This window comes from Scyliorhinus torazame, chromosome 1 (assembly GCF_047496885.1).
Source record: "Scyliorhinus torazame isolate Kashiwa2021f chromosome 1, sScyTor2.1, whole genome shotgun sequence".
NCBI lineage: Eukaryota > Metazoa > Chordata > Chondrichthyes > Carcharhiniformes > Scyliorhinidae > Scyliorhinus > Scyliorhinus torazame.
In genome coordinates this window covers 30,326,060-30,343,804 of record NC_092707.1, presented here as the reverse complement: position 1 = coordinate 30,343,804, position 17,745 = coordinate 30,326,060, and the positions used below count along the sequence as shown (strand labels likewise).

Below are 17,745 nucleotides of genomic sequence, written 5' to 3'. Positions count from 1 at the left end.
GGTAAATGATGGCAGTTCTGCAGCAGTTTGGGATTGGACCAAGATTTGTGGACTGAGTAAAGTTACTGTGTAAGGAACAGAGGGCCAGTGTCCGCACAAATAACATCAGCTCGGAATACTTTTCTCTCCACCGTGGGACTAGGCAAGGATGTCCTATGTCCCCCCCCCCCCCCACCCACCCACCCCCCCCCCCCACCCCCCCTGCAGTTCGCACTCGCAATTGAGCCATTGGCCATTGCGTTAAGAAGTTCGAGGGTGGCTTCCGGTGGCGGCTATGAAGGAGTAAGTCGCACATTTGGTGGCTCCCGCTCAGGTCGGACTTTTGGAGACCTGGTTCTCTGACATGGGCGAACCCTAGTGACCCTCTCAAGGCGAACTTTATTTTCTCCAACCAGAGAAAGCTAGCCATGTCAGAGAACCAGGTCTCCGACTTTGGGGCTTTGAGTCCCTCCAAACTAATAATATCCGTCTCCGGCGAAAATAAAGTTCGCCTTGAGAGGGTCACTAGGGTTCGCCCGGAGGTGGCAACCGTTCGTTGACGACTTTGCAGAAAATTAATCGTCAGCAGAAGGGGGGGGGGTGGTAGGGGTTAGTTTAGCTTAGAGTAGGGGGTTAATAAAGGTGGGACTTGTAAGGGAGGAAGCAGGCTTTTTGCACTATGTTTATAGACTCATGTGTATTGTTTATTTTGTTGTAAAACCAAAAATACCTCAATAAAATGTTTATTAAAAAAAGAAGTTTGAGGGTATGGAAAGGGATAACACGGGGAGGGATGGAGAATAGGGTGTTCTTGTATGCCGGTGACTTGTTATTATACGTGTCGGGACCGAGTGTGTCAATAGGGGGAATACTGGAGCTGCTTCAGGTGTTTGGGTCTTTCTTGGGGTACAAATTAAATCTAGACAAGAGTTAATATTTTGTGATGTCTCGATGGGGGCAGCAGTTGGGGGGGCTGCCATCCTGTGGGGCAGGGACTCACTTTAGATACCTGGAAGTGCAGGTTGCTCGGGATTTGGGGGGGGGCTCTGAAGGTACAACATTTCTCGTTTGGTGGGGAGGGTGAATGTTGATCTGGCAAGGTGGGATGGTCTCCCTCTGTCACTGGCAGATCAGGTACAGGCGGTTAAAATGAACGTGTTGCCGAAGTTTCTGTTTATTTTCCAAAGCCTCCCAATTGCCTTGTTCATATGGGGAGAGGAGGTAGCCAGAATTAGAAAGTTGCTACGCCAGAGAGGAAGGCAGGCAGGGGGTTTGTGTCTTTCTAACCTGATGTATTATTACTGGGCGGCGATTGTGGAGAAGGTACGGAGCTGGGTCAGAGGGGTTGATTCCCAGTGGGTCAAAATGGAGGAGAGTTTGTGTAGGGGGTCGGGATTGAAGGCGCTAGCAACAGCCCCGCTCCCGACGTCCCCGGGGAAATACTCCAGGGAGTCCAGTAGTAATAGCTTTGTTGAGCATTTGGAGGCAGTTTCGCCAGCACTTTGGGTTGGGGGCAGGGTCAAGGGAAATGCCGATTTGGAGGAACCATAGATTTCAGCCAAGGAAATGGGATGAAAATTTTCAGAGATGGGAGGAGAAAGGAATTGGGACACTAAAAGATTTGTTTCTTGGGGCTCGGTTTGCAGGATTGAAGGAGCTGGGAGCGAAGTATGGCCTGGAGCATTGGGAAATATTTAGATACATGCAGGTTCGAGACTTTGCTAGAAAGGAGATCCAGAGCTTCCCAGAAGAGCCGGCTTCCACATTGCTGGAGGAGGAACTTGAGAAGGGGGTAGCTATTTTGGAAGAGGAGAAAGCACAGCTGGAAGGGATCAAGGTAAAGTGGGAGGAAGAGTTAGGAGAGGGTATGGAGGAGGGGTTCTGGTGTGAGGTGCTCTGGAGGGTGAACACCTCCACCTCGTGCACGAGGTTGGGGCTGATACAGCTGACGGTGGTACGTAGAGCGCACCTCACAAGGGTGACGATGTGCTGGCTCTTTGAAGGAGTAGAAGGTGTGTGTGAACATTGCGGCGTGGGCCCCGCAAACCACATTCCTATGTTTTGATCCTGTCTAAAGCTGGAGGATTACTGGAAGGAGGTTTTTAGGGTAATCTCTAAAGTGGTGCATGTAGGACCAGCCGGGAATCGGGTGCAGAGGCAGGTGTTGTAGCCTTCGCCTCGTTGATCGCCCGAAGGTGGATCATGTTGGGATGGAGATCAATCTCTCCACCCTGTGCCCTGGCGAGGCGGGGGTCCTGCTGGAATCCTTGACTCTTGAGAAGGTCAAATTTGAAGTAAGGGAAGGATGGAGGGGTCCTACAATTCATGGGCGTTATTCATTATGTACTTTCTAGAATTGGATTACATCGAACATTAGCAGGGGGGTTGGGAGAGTTGTATGTGTTAATGGTGACTGTGTGTGATTCCTGATTCCTTTTTGTTATTTGTTTATGTTAACATGCGGGCTAATGTTTGGGGGTTTGGTGGGAGGATGGGATCATTGTTATTGATATAGGGATTGAAATTAAATTCGTTACTGCTTATTGTTTATTGTTGGGTGTAAATTTGGGAGAAAATGTGAAAAAGGAGAATACATTTTTTTTTAAAAAATACATAATTCATGAGATGAAGTGACCAGAAAGTAAATATTTGAGCTCTGATATCGTGTGACAAATTGAGTGTATATCCTTGTGTACTATTCAAATTTCCAAAATGAAAATGTAGTATACAACAAATAATATTAGTAGCCTCTTAATTTGTGTCAAAATATCTGTATGCTTCACAAATTTTTGTTGAAGTGTGGTAACTGTTGTAATGTAAGGAAACATGTACCAATGATGTGTCTCAAATAACCAGGAGATGAATGCTGTTACGACCCCAGTTGATGTTACTACGGGACGGAGGAATGGAGGTCTGTAAATAGTGGTGTTCTGGGACTTATGGGCTTTGTAATATATATAAATGACTTTAAAGAAAACGTAGCGAGTCTGATTGGCAAGTTTGCGGATGATACTAAAATTGCAGGAGTTGCGGATAGTAGATTGTCAGAGAATACAACAGGATATCGATAGGCTGCAAAATTGGGCAGAGAAATGGCAGATGGAATTTAACCTGGGCAAATGCGAGGTGATGCATTTTGGTAGATCCAATTCAGGTGGGAGCTATAAAATAAATGGCAGAACCATCAGGAGCATAGAGACACCGGGATCTGGGCGTACAGGTCCACAGATCCTTAAAAGTGGCAGCACAAGTGGAAATGGTGGTAAAGAAAGCATATGGCATGCTTACCTTCATAGGACGGGGTATCGAGTATAAAAGCTCAAAATTATGTTACAATTATTTAGAATGTTGGTTAGGCCACATTTCGAATGCTGTGTCCAATTCTGGTCACCACACTACCAGAAGGACGTGGCGGCTTTGGAGAGAGTACAGAAAAGGTTTACCAGGATGTTGCCTGGTATGGAGGGTATTAGCTGTGAGGAGAGATTGAATAAACTGGGATTGTTCTCCCTAGAGAGAAGGAGACGGAGGCTGAGGGCCAACCTGATAGAAGCTTATAAAATTATTAGGGGCATAGATAGGGTGAACAGTTGGAGGCTTTTTCCCAGGGCGCAAATGACAATTACAAGGGGGCACAAGTTCAAAGTGAGGGGGGGGGGGAAAGGTTCATTGGAGATGTACGGGGGAAGTTGGGTGGTGGTGGCCTGGAATGCACTGCCAAGTGAGATGGTTGAGGCAGATAAGTTAGTGACCTTTAAGACTTATTTGGATAGGCACATGAACAGACAGGGTATAGAAGGATATAGAGGCACATGAACAGACAGGGGATAGAAGGATATAGAAGGTGGTTGGTCTAGATAGGACACGTGATCGGCGAAGGCTTGGAGGGACGAAGGGCCTGTTCCTGTGTATTGTTCTTTGTTCCTCTGCCTTGAATTGCCATGTGTATTCAAGCTTCCACATAATCTCTCAGGCACTCCGCCATACCAACAGAACACTACTGCTTCATAGGCTGTAGTAAGATGTCGTGAAACCTTTGATTTACCTCTGATGTCTGGTTCCCCACATTAAATATGTTTCTTGCAGCACTCTTTAACTCTACATTTTCTCTGCCTTTTACTTGAATTCCAATTAACAGCACCTTGTTCAAATTATAGTTCATTTTGTCCCTCTGACTTCATTCTACTTGGGACCTCTCTTTCCATTCCCTGGTTTCTCGAACTATCTGTTCTTTAGTTTCTGTGACTTGCTTTCTTCCCATTACTCTGCCGTATTGCTTCTGCTTCTGGCAGAGCTGTTTCCTGTTTAAGCTGCAAAGTTCCAACTGCCTTGGGTCCAGTTAAAACTAGACTCAACGGTCTTTCTAACTTAAAAGGTGGCTCCTGGTTGCGAAGCAACAGCTCAGTCCTTCTCTAAGCAGTATGTTTTTCATATTATAAATTCTCTATTAGCATAATACAGATGCAGTTTGAAATTCAAAACTCCATATATGTAAGCACCTTTATTTAATATGAATCTAAGTTTTTACCCTTTCTTACACAAATGCCAAATGAAACTCAAATCTATACCTTATTTCTAATATCCAGCAATCCAAACATAGATTGCTTAAAACGACCTCTGCTTCCTGACAATTCTCTTACAGTGCAAAAGGATATTTTAAAAAAGGTATTAATAGCAGGCATTGTAGTAGATTCCTGTATAAAGTTTCACAGGGCGTTCCTGAAAACTGTCATCTGTTTGTCAGCATTGCTATCAACATATGTTCAAACTTGTGCGAATATTAAAGAATGAGAAAAAAATGCTCACTTCTCTTGACCACTTCCGCTGTAATGAGGAGGTTCTGTAATTTGGCAGCTAGCTGGAGTGGTTTAAAACAATCTAGAATAAAGTGTGCAACTGGATGATCTCCCGCAAAATGGTTATTCAATTTAAAGTATTTTTAATTACTTTGAATAGCCAGCTCATCTTAAAGCATTTCCTTTAAGTTTTCTTTTCACATATAACTCTTACAAATTGTGGTTCATGTGCTCCTAGCTATGTTGCCTGGTGTTCAGGTATCTTTTGTTATTTCAGCAATTGCACTCAAGTGTGCGGACCGGGAACTTGGAGACCTGCTTGCGACTGCTCTCATTAGGGGCCCAAGCTAATTTCTTCCACCCTGTAAGTCTTTAATGTAAATGTTTTTGGTACAGAGTTACCACTGCATTTTTTATGTTGCATCTGCTTCTCTATATATTGATTGTGTACCGTACTGGGAAACGTAATATGCGCAAATGACTATGCAAAGTATTTTTTTTTAAGTCATTCTTTTTGTTCATACTTTATTTTTGCAAACTTGAGCTTTTTTTTCAATGCAAATTTTTACAAATTGCTATATTTTCTCCCCAGTGCTTGGCTTTTAATGGCCATGGTGTAATGACCTTTCCCATGCACTCAGCAGCTGATTTACCAGAGGTCGCTCTTATTGGAGTGGGAAATGAATTGGCAGAGAATACCATTCTTTTAAAAAAGCAAAGATAACCCACTGTGTTCTTGTGAGCTGCAGAGGTTTTGAATTTAAATTCCACCATTATAATTATGAAATGCAATAATTGTGGTTTGTGATCTGGCAGGAAAACAGCTGCAAATTGCCAGATTGCCATTTAAAACCCAACTGCTTCCCTGCATCTGCCGAGGAAGGGGAATAACTACCCATTACCTCTGTTTTGAACTATGTAATTCAAGTACCACATTGTGTGGTTGTGTTTTCATATTCTCTGAAGTGGTCTAACAAGTGACCCAATTGTAAAGCCTCTCACGAGAAGAAAGCCTACTTTACTCCTCTTGGTGGAAATACTGAGTGCACAATAAATGTAGCTTTTCTAGTGTCACCTACAGTCCCAAGAAAAATGTAAAAGTTTGCCTTTCCGATGAGGATGTACATTTTGTTGCAGTTAATTGGTTACTTAATGTAAAATTGAAACCGCTACAGTACCTGTTTTTAATTCATTTTACATTATAGGAAAAGGAGAACACTTCTCTTCATGTGGCAAGCAAAGGAGGACAAATTCTACAAGCTGAGCTGTTGGCAGTATATGGTGCTGATCCCGGTGCCCCTGATGCCAGTGGCAAGACCCCAAGTGACAATGCAAGGTTAGATAACTGAAACGGCCATAGAAGTGTCTCTCTACCTTTGCTGCTGAGAAAAATATAAATATTGTGCAACAATGACTTACTTACTGCATTGTCAAATGAACACACTTTACAATCCATGGTTGTACACACATGAAGCAGTTTTGTCACCGATTTAATAGTGCTGACTTCTTGACCTTTGTTAAGAAATGTAACCGGTTATAAAAAAATGTTGTTCAATTTATTTTGCTACAAAAATTTTGAATGTTTCTAAGCCTAACATCTAAAAGAGGGACCTGGACTTCCGGGTGCGGCAATGACCAGCTAAGTCGCACGTTTCGGCAGCTCCCGGTGGAAAGGACTTTTGGGCTCTTAATAGGAGCCCCAACGGCAATTTTAATGGCTAAAAACACTGTGCGATAAACCAGAAGGGAATCCCCCCTGGACACGGATGGAAAAAGGAGAGGAAAGTGGCCGGATTGCGGTGGATCCTCTAGAGCAGCGGCCAGGAAGGCAGGCACAAAGCAAGATGGTGTCGGAAGGAGGCAGTTTAATATGGGGCCCTGACCAACAAGAGTTCCTGCGGCGTTGCGTGGAAGAACTTAAAAAGGAGATGAAGAAGGAGCTGTTGGCCCCGATATTACAGGCGATTGAAGGGCTAAAGGAGGAGCAAAAGACCCAGGAGCAGGAGCTTCGGGTCATGAAGGCAAAGGCTGCTGAGAATGAGGACGACATACAGGGCCTGGTGGTGAAGACAGAGATGCACGAGGCACAACACAAAAGGTGTGTGGAAAGGCTGGAGGTGCTGGAGAATAATGCGAGGAGGAAGAATTTAAGGATTCTTGGTCTTCCCGAAGGGGCGGACGTCGGGGCATATGTGAGCACGATGTTGCACTCGTTAATGGGATCGGAGGCCCCGACGGGCCCATTGGAGGTGGAAGGAGCCTATCGAGTTATGGCGCGAAGACCGAGGGCTGGAGAAATTCCTTGAGCCATAGTGGTGAGATTTCTCTGGTACAAGGACAGAGAGATGGTCCTCAGATGGGCAAAGAAAACTCGGAGCAGTAGGTGGGAGAACGCGGTTATCCGCGTATATCAAGATTGGAGTGCGGAGGTGGCGAGAAGGAGGGCAAGCTTTAATCGGGCCAAGGCGGTGCTGCACAAAAGGAAGGTTAAATTTGGAATGCTGCAGCCGGCAAGACTGTGGGTCACACATCAAGGGAAACACCACTACTTTGAAACGGCAGAAGAGGCGTGGACATTTATTGTTGAGGAGAAACTGGAATAAGCGGGCTAGAAAAAGAATGTTTGGGACAAAGTGGTGGGGCGAATATGTGGGGTGAAAAGGGGGAAGAGATGATTTCCCAAGTTGTTAATCCTGCGACCCTGTAACTTTTCTCTCTTCCCCCATGTCGTTGGGGGGGGGGGGGGGAGAAAGAGGAGCTGGGGACACCGCCAAATGGGAAACGCGGGCTTTGTTCCCGCGCTATGGTAATCATGGTGGGAACAGGGAAGCAGGAAGGAGGGGGCCTCGCACAGTGGGAGCCGAGGTCGGCCAGAGTTTGCTGACTTCTGGGAGCAACATGGGGGGTGCAATTACGCTAGTGAGGGATCTAGCGGGGGGGGGGGGTGGGGGTGGTTAACTGGGTTGCTGCTGCTGGGGAGAAGGGGGAGCTGGTATGGGGTGGGGTGGTCGGGGCGAGAGGGCGCCGTTGGGGGGAGATACGGCTACGTGGGAACCAGGTGAGGAGCTGGATTGAAAAAGGAGATGGCTAGTCGACAAGGGGGGGGGTGGGGGTAAACAGCCCCCCAACCCGGCTGATCACGTGGAATGTGAGAGGGCTGAACGGGCCGATAAAGAGGGCACTGGTACTCGCACACCTAAAGAAACTTAAGGCAGATGTGGTTATGCTGCAGGAGACGCATCTGAAACTGACAGACCAGGTCAGACTACGCAAAGGATGGGTGGGGCAGGTTTTTCATTTGGGGCTAGATGCAAAAAACAGGGGGGTGGCTTTACTAGTGGGGAAGCGGGTAATGTTTGAGGCAAAGACCATAGTGGCGGAGAGTGTGGGCAGATACGTGATGGTGAGTGGCAAATTGCAAGGGGAGGCGGTGGTCTTAGTGAACGTATATGCCCCGAACTGGGATGATGCCAACTTTATGAGGCGTATGTTAGGACGTATCCCGGACCTAGAGGTGGGGAAGTTGGTAATGGGTGGAGATTTTAATACGGTGCTGGACCCAGGGCTGGACAGACCGAGGTCCAGGACCGGAAGGAGGCCGGCTGCAGCTAGGGTGCTTAAGGACTTTATGGAGCAGATGGGAGGAGTAGACCCCTGGAGATTTAGTAGACCTAGGAGTAAGGAGTTCTCGTTTTTCTCCTATGTCCACAAAGTTTATTCACGGATAGAATTTTTTGTTTTGGGAAGGGCACTGATCCCGAAGGTGACGGGGACGGAGTACACGGCTATAGCTATTTCGGATCACGCTCCACATTGGGTGGACCTGGAGATAGGGGAGTAAAAAGAACAGCGTCCACCCTGGAGAATGGACATGGGATTATTGGCAGATGAGGGTGTGTGTTTAAGGTTGAGGGGGTGTATTGAAAGGTACTTGGAACTCAATGATAATGGGGAGGTTCAGGTGGGAGTGGTCTGGGAGGCGCTGAAGGCAGTGGTTAGAGGGGAGCTGATATCTATTAGGGCACATAAAGGAAAGCAGGAGGGTAGGGAAAGGGAGCGGCTGTTGAAAGAACTTCTGAGGGTGGACAGACAATATGCGGAGGCACCGGAGGAGGGACTGTACAGGGAAAGGCAAAGGCTACATGTAGAATTTGACTTGTTGACTACGGGTAATGCAGAGGCACAATAGAGGAAGGCACAGGGTGTACAGTACGAATATGGGGAGAAGGCGAGCAGGTTGCTGGCCCACCAACTGAGGAAAAGGGGAGCAGCGAGGGAGAATGGGGGGTGAGAGATGAGGAGGGAGAGATGGAGCGGGGAGTGGAGAGAGTGAATGGAGTGTTCAAGCCATTTTATGAAAGATTATATGAAGCTCAGCCCCCGGATGGGAAGGAGAGAATGATGTGCTTTCTGGATCAGCTGGAATTTCCTAAGGTGGAGGAGCAGGAGAGGGCGGGACTGGGAGCACAGATTGAGATGGAGGAAGTAGTGAAAGGGATTGGGAGCATGCAGGCGGGGAAGGCCCCGGGACCAGACGGATTCCCAGTTGAATTCTATAGGAAATATATGGACTTGCTGGCCCCGCTACTGATGAGAACCTTTAATGAGGCGAGGGAAAGGGGGCAGCTACCCCCGACTATGTCAGAGGCAACGATATCGCTACTCCTAAAGAAGGAAAAAGACCCGCTGTAGGCCTATTTCCCTCCTGAATGTGGACGCTAAGATTCTGGCCAAGGTAATGGCAACGAGGATAGAGGATTGTGTCCCGGGGGTGGTTCATGAGGACCAAACTGGGTTTGTGAAGGGGAGACAGCTGATTACAAATATACGGAGGCTGCTAGGGGTAATGATGATGCCCCCACCAGAGGGGGAAGCGGAGATCGTGGTGGCAATGGATGCCGAGAAAGCATTTGATAGAGTGGAGTGGGATTATTTGTGGGAGGTGCTGAGGAGATTTGGCTTTGGAGATGGGTATATCAGATGGGTACAGTTGCTGTATAGGGCCCCGATGGCGAGCGTGGTCACGAATGGATGGGGGTCTGATTATTTTCGGCTCCATAGAGGGACGAGGCAGGGATGCCCTCTGTCCCCGTTATTGTTTGCACTGGCGATTGAGCCCCTGGCCATAGCATTGAGGGGTTCCAGGAAGTGGAGGGGAGTACTCAGGGGAGGAGAAGAACACCGGGTATCTCTGTATGCGGATGACCTGTTGCTATATGTGGCGGACCCGGCGGAGGGGATGCCAGAGATAATGCGGATACTTGGGGAGTTTGGGGATTTTTCAGGGTATAAATTGAACATGGGGAAAAGTGAGTTGTTTGTGGTGCACCCAGGGGAGCAGAGCAGAGAAATAGAGGATTTACCGTTGAGGAAGGTAACAAGGGACTTTCGGTACTTGGGGATCCAGATAGCCAAGAATTGGGGTACATTACACAGGCTTAATTTAACGCGGTTGGTGGAACAGATGGAGGAGGACTTTAAGAGATGGGACATGGTGTCCCTGTCACTGGCAGGTAGGGTGCAGGCGGTTAAAATGGTGGTCCTCCCGAGATTCCTTTTTGTGTTTCAGTGCCTCCCGGTGGTGGTCACGAAGGCTTTTTTCAAAAGAATCGAGAAGAGTATTATGAGTTTTGTGTGGGCCGGGAAGACCCCGAGAGTGAGGAGGGGATTTTTGCAGCGTAGTAGGGACAGGGGGGGCTTGCACTACCGAGCCTAAGTGAGTACTACTGGGCCGCCAATATTTCAATGGGGTGTAAGTGGATGGGAGAAGAGGAGGGAGCGGCGTGGAAGAGATTGGAGAGGGCGTCCTGCAGGGGGACTAGCCTACAAGCTATGGTGATGGTGCCGTTGCCGTTCTCACCGAAGAAATACACCACAAGCCCGGTGGTGGTGGCTACATTGAAAATTTGGGGGCAGTGGAGACGGCATAGAGGAAAGACTGGAGCCTCGGTGCGGTCCCCGATACAAAATAACCATAGGTTTGTTCCGGGGAGAATGGATGAGGGATTTGGAGCATGGCAAAGAGCAGGGGTAGCACAATTGAGAGATCTGTTCATAGATGGGACGTTTGCGAGTCTGGGACTGCTGACGGAAAAATATGGGTTGCCCCAAGGGAATGCATTTCGGTATATGCAACTGAGGGCTTTTGCGAGGCAACAGGTGAGGGAATTCCCGCAGCTCCCGACGCAGGAGGTGCAGGATAGAGTGATCTCAGAGACATGGGTGGGGGATGGTAAGGTGTCGGACATGTATAGGGAAATGAGGGACGAGGGGGAGATCATGGTAGATGAGCTGAAAGGGAAATGGGAAGAAGAGCTGGGGGAGGAGATTGAGGAGGGGCTGTGGGCTGATGCCCTACGTAGGGTAAACTCATCGTCCTCGTGTGCCAGGCTAAGCCTGATACAATTTAAGGTGTTACACAGGACGCATATGACTGGAGCACGGCTCAGTAAATTTTTTGGGGTAGAGGATAGGTGTGCGAGATGCTCGAGAAGCCCAGCGAATCACACCCACATGTTCTGGTCATGCCCGGCACTACAGGGGTTTTGGGTGGGGGTGGCAAAGGTGCTTTCGAAGGTGGTGGGGGTCCGGGTCGAACCAAGCTGGGGGTTGGCTATATTTGGGGTTGCAGAAGAGCCGGGAGTGCAGGAGGCGAGAGAGGCTGATGTTTTGGCCTTTGCGTCCCTAGTAGCCCGGCGCAGGATATTGTTAATGTGGAAGGAAGCCAAACCCCCGGGTGTGGAGACCTGGATAAACGACATGGCAGGGTTTATAAAGTTAGAACGGATTAAGTTCGTACTAAGGGGTTCGGCTCAAGGGTTCACCAGGCGGTGGCAACCGTTCGTCGACTACCTCACAGAAAGATAGAGGGAATGGAAAAGAAGAAGACAACAGCAGCAACCCAGGGGGAGGGGGTGGGGGGGAGGAATCGGACGGACTCTCAGGGATGTTATTGTATATGTATAGGCACTTGTTTTAGGTAATGTATATTGGACTGTTGGATTGTATCTTTGGAGAGTATTTATTTTTGACAAGGCAGTTGCCATTTAGTTTGGTTTATGTTTCTGTTCATATATTATTTATTTATTTGTTTGAAACTGGCCACTGTTATTTATATTGCTTTATTGTTGTTTAAAAGAAACACTACGTACTGTTATGTTTGGCCAAAAAATCTTGAATAAAATATATATTTTTTAAAATAAAAGAGGGACCTAACTGTCCAGTTCAAATACAAATATCTTGTAGCTTGTTTTGTCAGCTCTAAGTTGCCGTCTTCCTTGGAGATGTGACATGGATTGGAAGATAACAAATATAGCCCCACGGTTCAAGTAAGGAGGGAGAGAGAAAACAGAGACCAAGAGGCCAGTAACTAGCAGGATAGATAAAGGGGAATCAGTGGATGTAGTATCTTTGAATTTTCAGATCCCTTTAGATAAGGTGCTGCACATGATGTTGCACAAGGTTATAACTCATGAGATTGGGGTAATGTATTCACATAGATCGAGCATCGGTTAACAGACAGAAAACAGCATGGAAATAAACAGGTCCTTTTCAGGATATCTAGGTGTAACCTCTGAATTGGTGCTTGGCCCTCAGCTATTCAGAATCTATATCAATGACTTAGATGAGTGTAATGGATCCAAAATAGGAAAATGGAGTTGATGTAGAAGTTCAGACATGATCTTACTGAATGGCAAAACAGGCTTGAGCAGGTACAGCATACTCCTGTCTCTTACCACCTTAACCTTTTACTAATTATTTAGCATGTTACTCTACCACCTTCAAAAGGAAATCCTATTAGGGGATGTGATTAAAACCAGTCAGCCACAATCCCGACCCCAGGTCACTGTCCGTGTGGAGTTTGCACATTCTCCCCCTGTCTGCATGAGTCTCACCCTCACAGCCCAAAAATATGCAGGTAAGTGGATTGGCCATGCAAAATTACCCCTTAATTGGAAAAATTAAAAAAACAGCCAGCCAAGAGAGTTCTCTGTTAGATCACCAGCCATTCTTTCCAAATATCCAGATGGGCAAAACTGTCCTCTGGTGCATCGGGAGCAGAGCGATTTTTGACACAAAACTGAAAATAATCTGGTGTAAAATAAAACTTTGAAAAATGGCTAACTCCCGATTTAGAATGGCTAACCCCGATATAAAATGGTGAACGGAAAAGTCTGATGGGAAAATCAGCCGACAGGACTAAAACAAGCAGCTGCAGGTAAAACTGTGTATTCGCCTCTGGGAAGGCCAGCTTCGAATCCCACAGGCTCAGCGGTTCAAGAAGGCAACTCACCACAACCTTCAGAAGGGCAACTAGTGATGGGCAATAAATCCTGGCCTAACCAGTGAAGCCCACATCCCGTAAATGTATTTTTTAAAAACCATGTGCAAGAAGGGATTGCACAATATCTACCCCTTTTCACTTCGAACCAGAAGGGCAGTTACGAACGGGCGTCTGGTTCCTTAACCAGTCTCTGCAGACAAGTCCTCAGGTTTCTGCTGAACTAGTGTCTGGCAATGGTGAGTCTCTGTAGGCAAGTCCTCAGAGGTTTCGGCCGAATAGGCGTGGGGCAGTGAGAAAAAATTCTCCTGTCGGACATACAACATTTAACAAACTTACAAACAACATAAAACATTCTGCAGGTTCCATCAGAATACGGGACATCGTAAATCACATTTGGGCTGGGGTGTAACTAGCATATGGAGGGAGTGCAGCGTGACCGAAGAAGAAAGGAAGGAGGAGTGAAACAAAAATGAAGTGGCCTTGCTGAGGTAACGCTGCCATGAAAAGTGGTGGGTAAGCACTCACAGTTTGCATGGGGCAGCTGGGACCTTGTAGCTGCTGTGGGCGGTGTTCTCTTTCATATCTGGGGGCTAGTCTAGCTGGTGGGGTCTCCTGCATTCTCGGACGAAGTGTCCTGGCTGCCCACAGTTGTAACATGACCCCTGGGGCACATAAGGTGGAGCAGGCTCTCTGGTGCATTGTTCCCTTGGTATGGTTCCCTGGGTGGGGGGTCGGGGCTGTTGGTGTCTTTGCTGGTTCGGGGGGCATTTGTGGGCTAATCCCGTTGCTGTTTCGGGGGGCTTGACATTCTCGTGCGTAATGTCCTAATTGTCCGCAATTATAACATTCTGGGGGGGGGCTGTTGCTTCCTTCGTTTACCCATGCGGGGTTCTGGTGCATTTTAACTGGATGCTTGTCTACCTGCTCTTCCTCGGGTTCCCGAACTGCGGGTCTGTCTGCTTCTGCCTGCTGTTCTTCGGGATTTTTAACTGCGGGTTTGCTTTGTACAGACTGCTCCCAGGCGCGGGACAATCTTTTTAAAACCCATTTCTCATTGTAGGCTTCCTCTGAGGGGGTCATAATTCATACAGGCTTTTTGTCCTGCCTCTGTGGCATGGGAGATAAGGGTGCGGGTCCATTTGGCCATACTGTCTTGGGACAAATGGGCGCGTTCTAAATAACCGAAAACTGCTGTGAAATGAATCCACAGGCGTCCAGCAAACGCTGTGGGGTGTTCTGTCTTTTCCTGCCTGCACTTATTGAGGCCATCTACGGGGTCACCCCGGTTATACCCGATCGCATCCAGGATCACGGTATGAATTTCTGAAAGGGTGCCTCCTCCTACATTCTGTGGGTCGGGAAGGGCTGCTGCTACTGACGGATCTAAACTTAAAACTGAGCTTTACCTGCTCTCTCTCATCCAGGCCGTACATGGTCGCCTGATGTTTAACTGTGGCAAAGAAATGGTGGGGGTCTGAGGTGGAGAGGAACGGTGTGATCTTATTGCACGCGTCCCGTAATTGGGTCACTGTTAAGGGAGTGGAATATAGAAATTCCGCATTGTCCGATGTGGCTGTGCGGTGGGTGGTTACGGGGTTCATTGGAGCGTGAACTATCTGCTGTGTGGGGGGTTGGGGCGCTTTTCTCTTTTGGGGCTTTCCCTGCGCACATGTTCCCTGAACATATCTCTGCGCTGTTTCATTCAGTTCTTCCCAATCAGGGCCGTCTTCCTGATCTAATTTTTCCCCAAAGGTTTCCTGAAAACCTTTTTGAACAGAAAGCAGCGATTGCAGCTCTGCAATCTGCTTCCAGCACTTTGCGTGGTCTAACGTGCTTTGTCTTTGTTCTGTGGTGGCAGCATTGAGTGCTCTTAATGCTGCCTTGAGATCACTACACTGTTTCTGTAATGTCTCGACTTGTTTTTCTGTCTCCTCTCGTACCAGGACTGCACGTTGCGTGTCCTGATAGGCCTTTTCGTATTGAGACTGGAAGCTGCTTAAATGCGCCATACAAGACTGGTGAGCCCGTTTGGCGTCATCCACCTCTCCATCTTTTGCTGCCAATTTCCTCCTCAATTCCATATTCTCCTTTTCTACTTCGCTTACATCGACCTTACTCCTCCGATGTATGCCCTCAACTTCTTTGCGGAGCGTCCTAACTACCTCCTCTGTGCTTCGCAATTGTGCCAAGCTGGGCATGATTGCCATCGGCTTGCGAGCTTTTCCCAAGCTCTTTTTGTGGATCTCGCTCAGCTTCTCCCACCAAGTATGTCCTATACTCCCGGGACCTGATTCCTCGTTATCACAGAAATCATTCCAAAGGGGCCATCCTTTCTCTTTGAGATATTTCCTGATTTCTTCCTCCCAAATGGGACGTTGTCCCACTCTACTGCTGCTGGTTGCTGCGACCACAAATTCCTCAGGGTTCATGCGGCGCTGCATTGCCTGCATTGCCATCTTGCCTATCCGACTGCTTCTAAATTTGGAACAGGGGAGCTAAGGCGGTGCTGTAAATACGGGTACGGCTTTCGCTACTTTCCGATATACAAACTTCCGACAGTTTTGACGCAACAAAAATCTATCAGTTTTACCTTATAGCCCTGTTAGTTACGCATGCATACACACACTTCCGAATTATGACTATTGATCAGAACTGCTTGAACACTTATGGTTTTCTGTTTCCAATTGGATCTCTAATTCAAATTCTTGGTTCTCCCGGAGTGGTTTTCCACTTCTAGATCGGGTCCTGTCAGGATGTCGCCAAATGTTGCTGCTAACCTTAGCCTTAGTTTAATTGCTCTTGTTCTATCACCTTTGCTCTTGAGTCGCCAGATATCTTTCTGATACCGCCAGGTGGTTCAAGTCCGAGTAATGATCAATAATCCAACACACCGCTTAGTAAGAGTTAAATCAATGCACATTTATTATATACAGTAATCAATATTTATGCATAAATTCTACTTCTAAGCTACTCCCTACAACTAACAGGCCAATACTTCACTTGGAAATGGCCCACAAGATCAGGGAAACGAATGGCCTTTTGTATGGGTTCTGAGCCTGGGGGATTCGAAGCTGGTACAGATCGATAGCTAGGAGCGCCTATCTCGTAGCGAGCATTGAAGTAAGACTTACGATTTGAGCGGCTGTTGCAGATGGTCAGCCGAAGGGTGCAGAAGGGGTTGCAGAAGGGTGTCGAAGGGTCGATTTGAACTTGGACTCTATTCTTATAGTCCCCAGGGGCTTCCCGCCTTTCGGGGCAGACCCTGTACCTGGTTCCAAGTGATTGGACTTTGTCCCAATCACTTGGTTCGATATTCTCCAATGCAGGAGCGATTCCTTGATCGATGGGCGGTCTTGGGGTGATCGTTCGCGTCTCTTTGTGTAGGCTCCTGTTGGCGCCAAAAAGTCTGGGTTGGCTTTGTGTGTCTAATTTGTTGCACATTGTTCCCGGGGATTGCTAATTAGTATTCAGATGGCTGGTGTTTGTTATGCTGATGGCTGCAGGTATCGATTTTCTCTGGCCTTCCCAGAGGCGAATACACAGTTTTACCTGCAGCTGCTTGTTTTAGTCCTGTCGCCGGATTTTCCCATCAGCCTTTTCCGTTCGCCATTTTAGATCGGGGATAGCCATTCTAAATCAGGAGTTAGCTATTTTAACTGGCTACACCAGCTGGAGCCATCTTGTCATCTCCGCAATCATCCATTTTGAAAAGCCCCAAAAAACATTATAAAACAGTCCAGAGTTTTTGTGGAATCGGGTGTATTACTGTGTGTATTGCTTGCTGTGTACCGTGACATTGAAATTTAAGCAGTTCAGGTAGTCAGCTATCCTTTAATAGTCTACTACGGCAATCTAATTATTTTACATTATGTTGTATTCTTTCCAATCTTGTGTGGGCACAATAAATCTCTCCAGTCTGCTGAATTTGTAAAGTGCTTTGGTATTTTATTACTTAATTTTGAACATCGCTATTAAATCATTAATTGAATAATGTGGGTTCTGTTCATACAATGCATGTCATGAAAAATGGGAGTTATAAACAGGATATATAAATGCCATTGTTTTTGTTGTGATAATCCCACTCGTTGGTCCTGGGATTGCTAAATATGCACAATAGGTCTTCCACTTTTAACTTTATTTCACTTCATTTCTTGTAATGTGTGGAGAGTCAAAAACAACTAACTGCAATGAAAAGGAGAAATAGTCATCTTGACATTTTAAAAAATGTCTTTGTTTTGTAGGCAAGCGGGGCATCATGAGCTTGCGGAACGTTTAGTAGAGATCCAATATGAACTCACTGATAGACTAGCCTTCTTTCTCTGTGGAAGAAAACCAGGTGGGTGTGAAATAGAGTACTGGAGAATCTGGATGGCAATGTTACTTAATATTTTATTGAGATGTATGATTCTAACCAATATTTTGCTTAAGGCTTCCTTCAGGAATGTAGCTTGATGCGCCAGGGAATGTGGGGTGCAAGTCTCCACCTGTTATTCCACTTGCTGAACTCCTGTTTTCAATCACACACTGGACAGCTGCCAGATGGAGGCCATGTATTTTCCCCACAGGAAGAAAAGGGTGAAGTGAAGATCCATTCTTCAATTAAACAAACACTCTAATTTTTTATTGTATTGTTCCAGTACAGAGAGAGCTTTACAGGGCAGTGGCAGTGAATCAATACCACACAGG

The 17,745-nt window shown here is 47.0% G+C and overlaps 1 protein-coding gene across 17 annotated transcripts in view; it reads left to right on the top strand.

Moving 5' to 3' along the window:
* Positions 1-17,745, top strand: part of git2a (G protein-coupled receptor kinase interacting ArfGAP 2a) — a 146,071-nt gene that overhangs the window by 37,021 nt on the left and 91,305 nt on the right. For all 17 annotated transcript variants that reach the window (XM_072481503.1, XM_072480289.1, XM_072480968.1 and 14 more), the window contains exons 5-7: positions 5,053-5,139; positions 5,981-6,111; positions 17,301-17,395. In XM_072481503.1, coding sequence (XP_072337604.1) covers positions 5,053-5,139; positions 5,981-6,111; positions 17,301-17,395 — 313 coding nt within the window. The remainder of the gene's footprint in view (positions 1-5,052; positions 5,140-5,980; positions 6,112-17,300; positions 17,396-17,745) is intronic.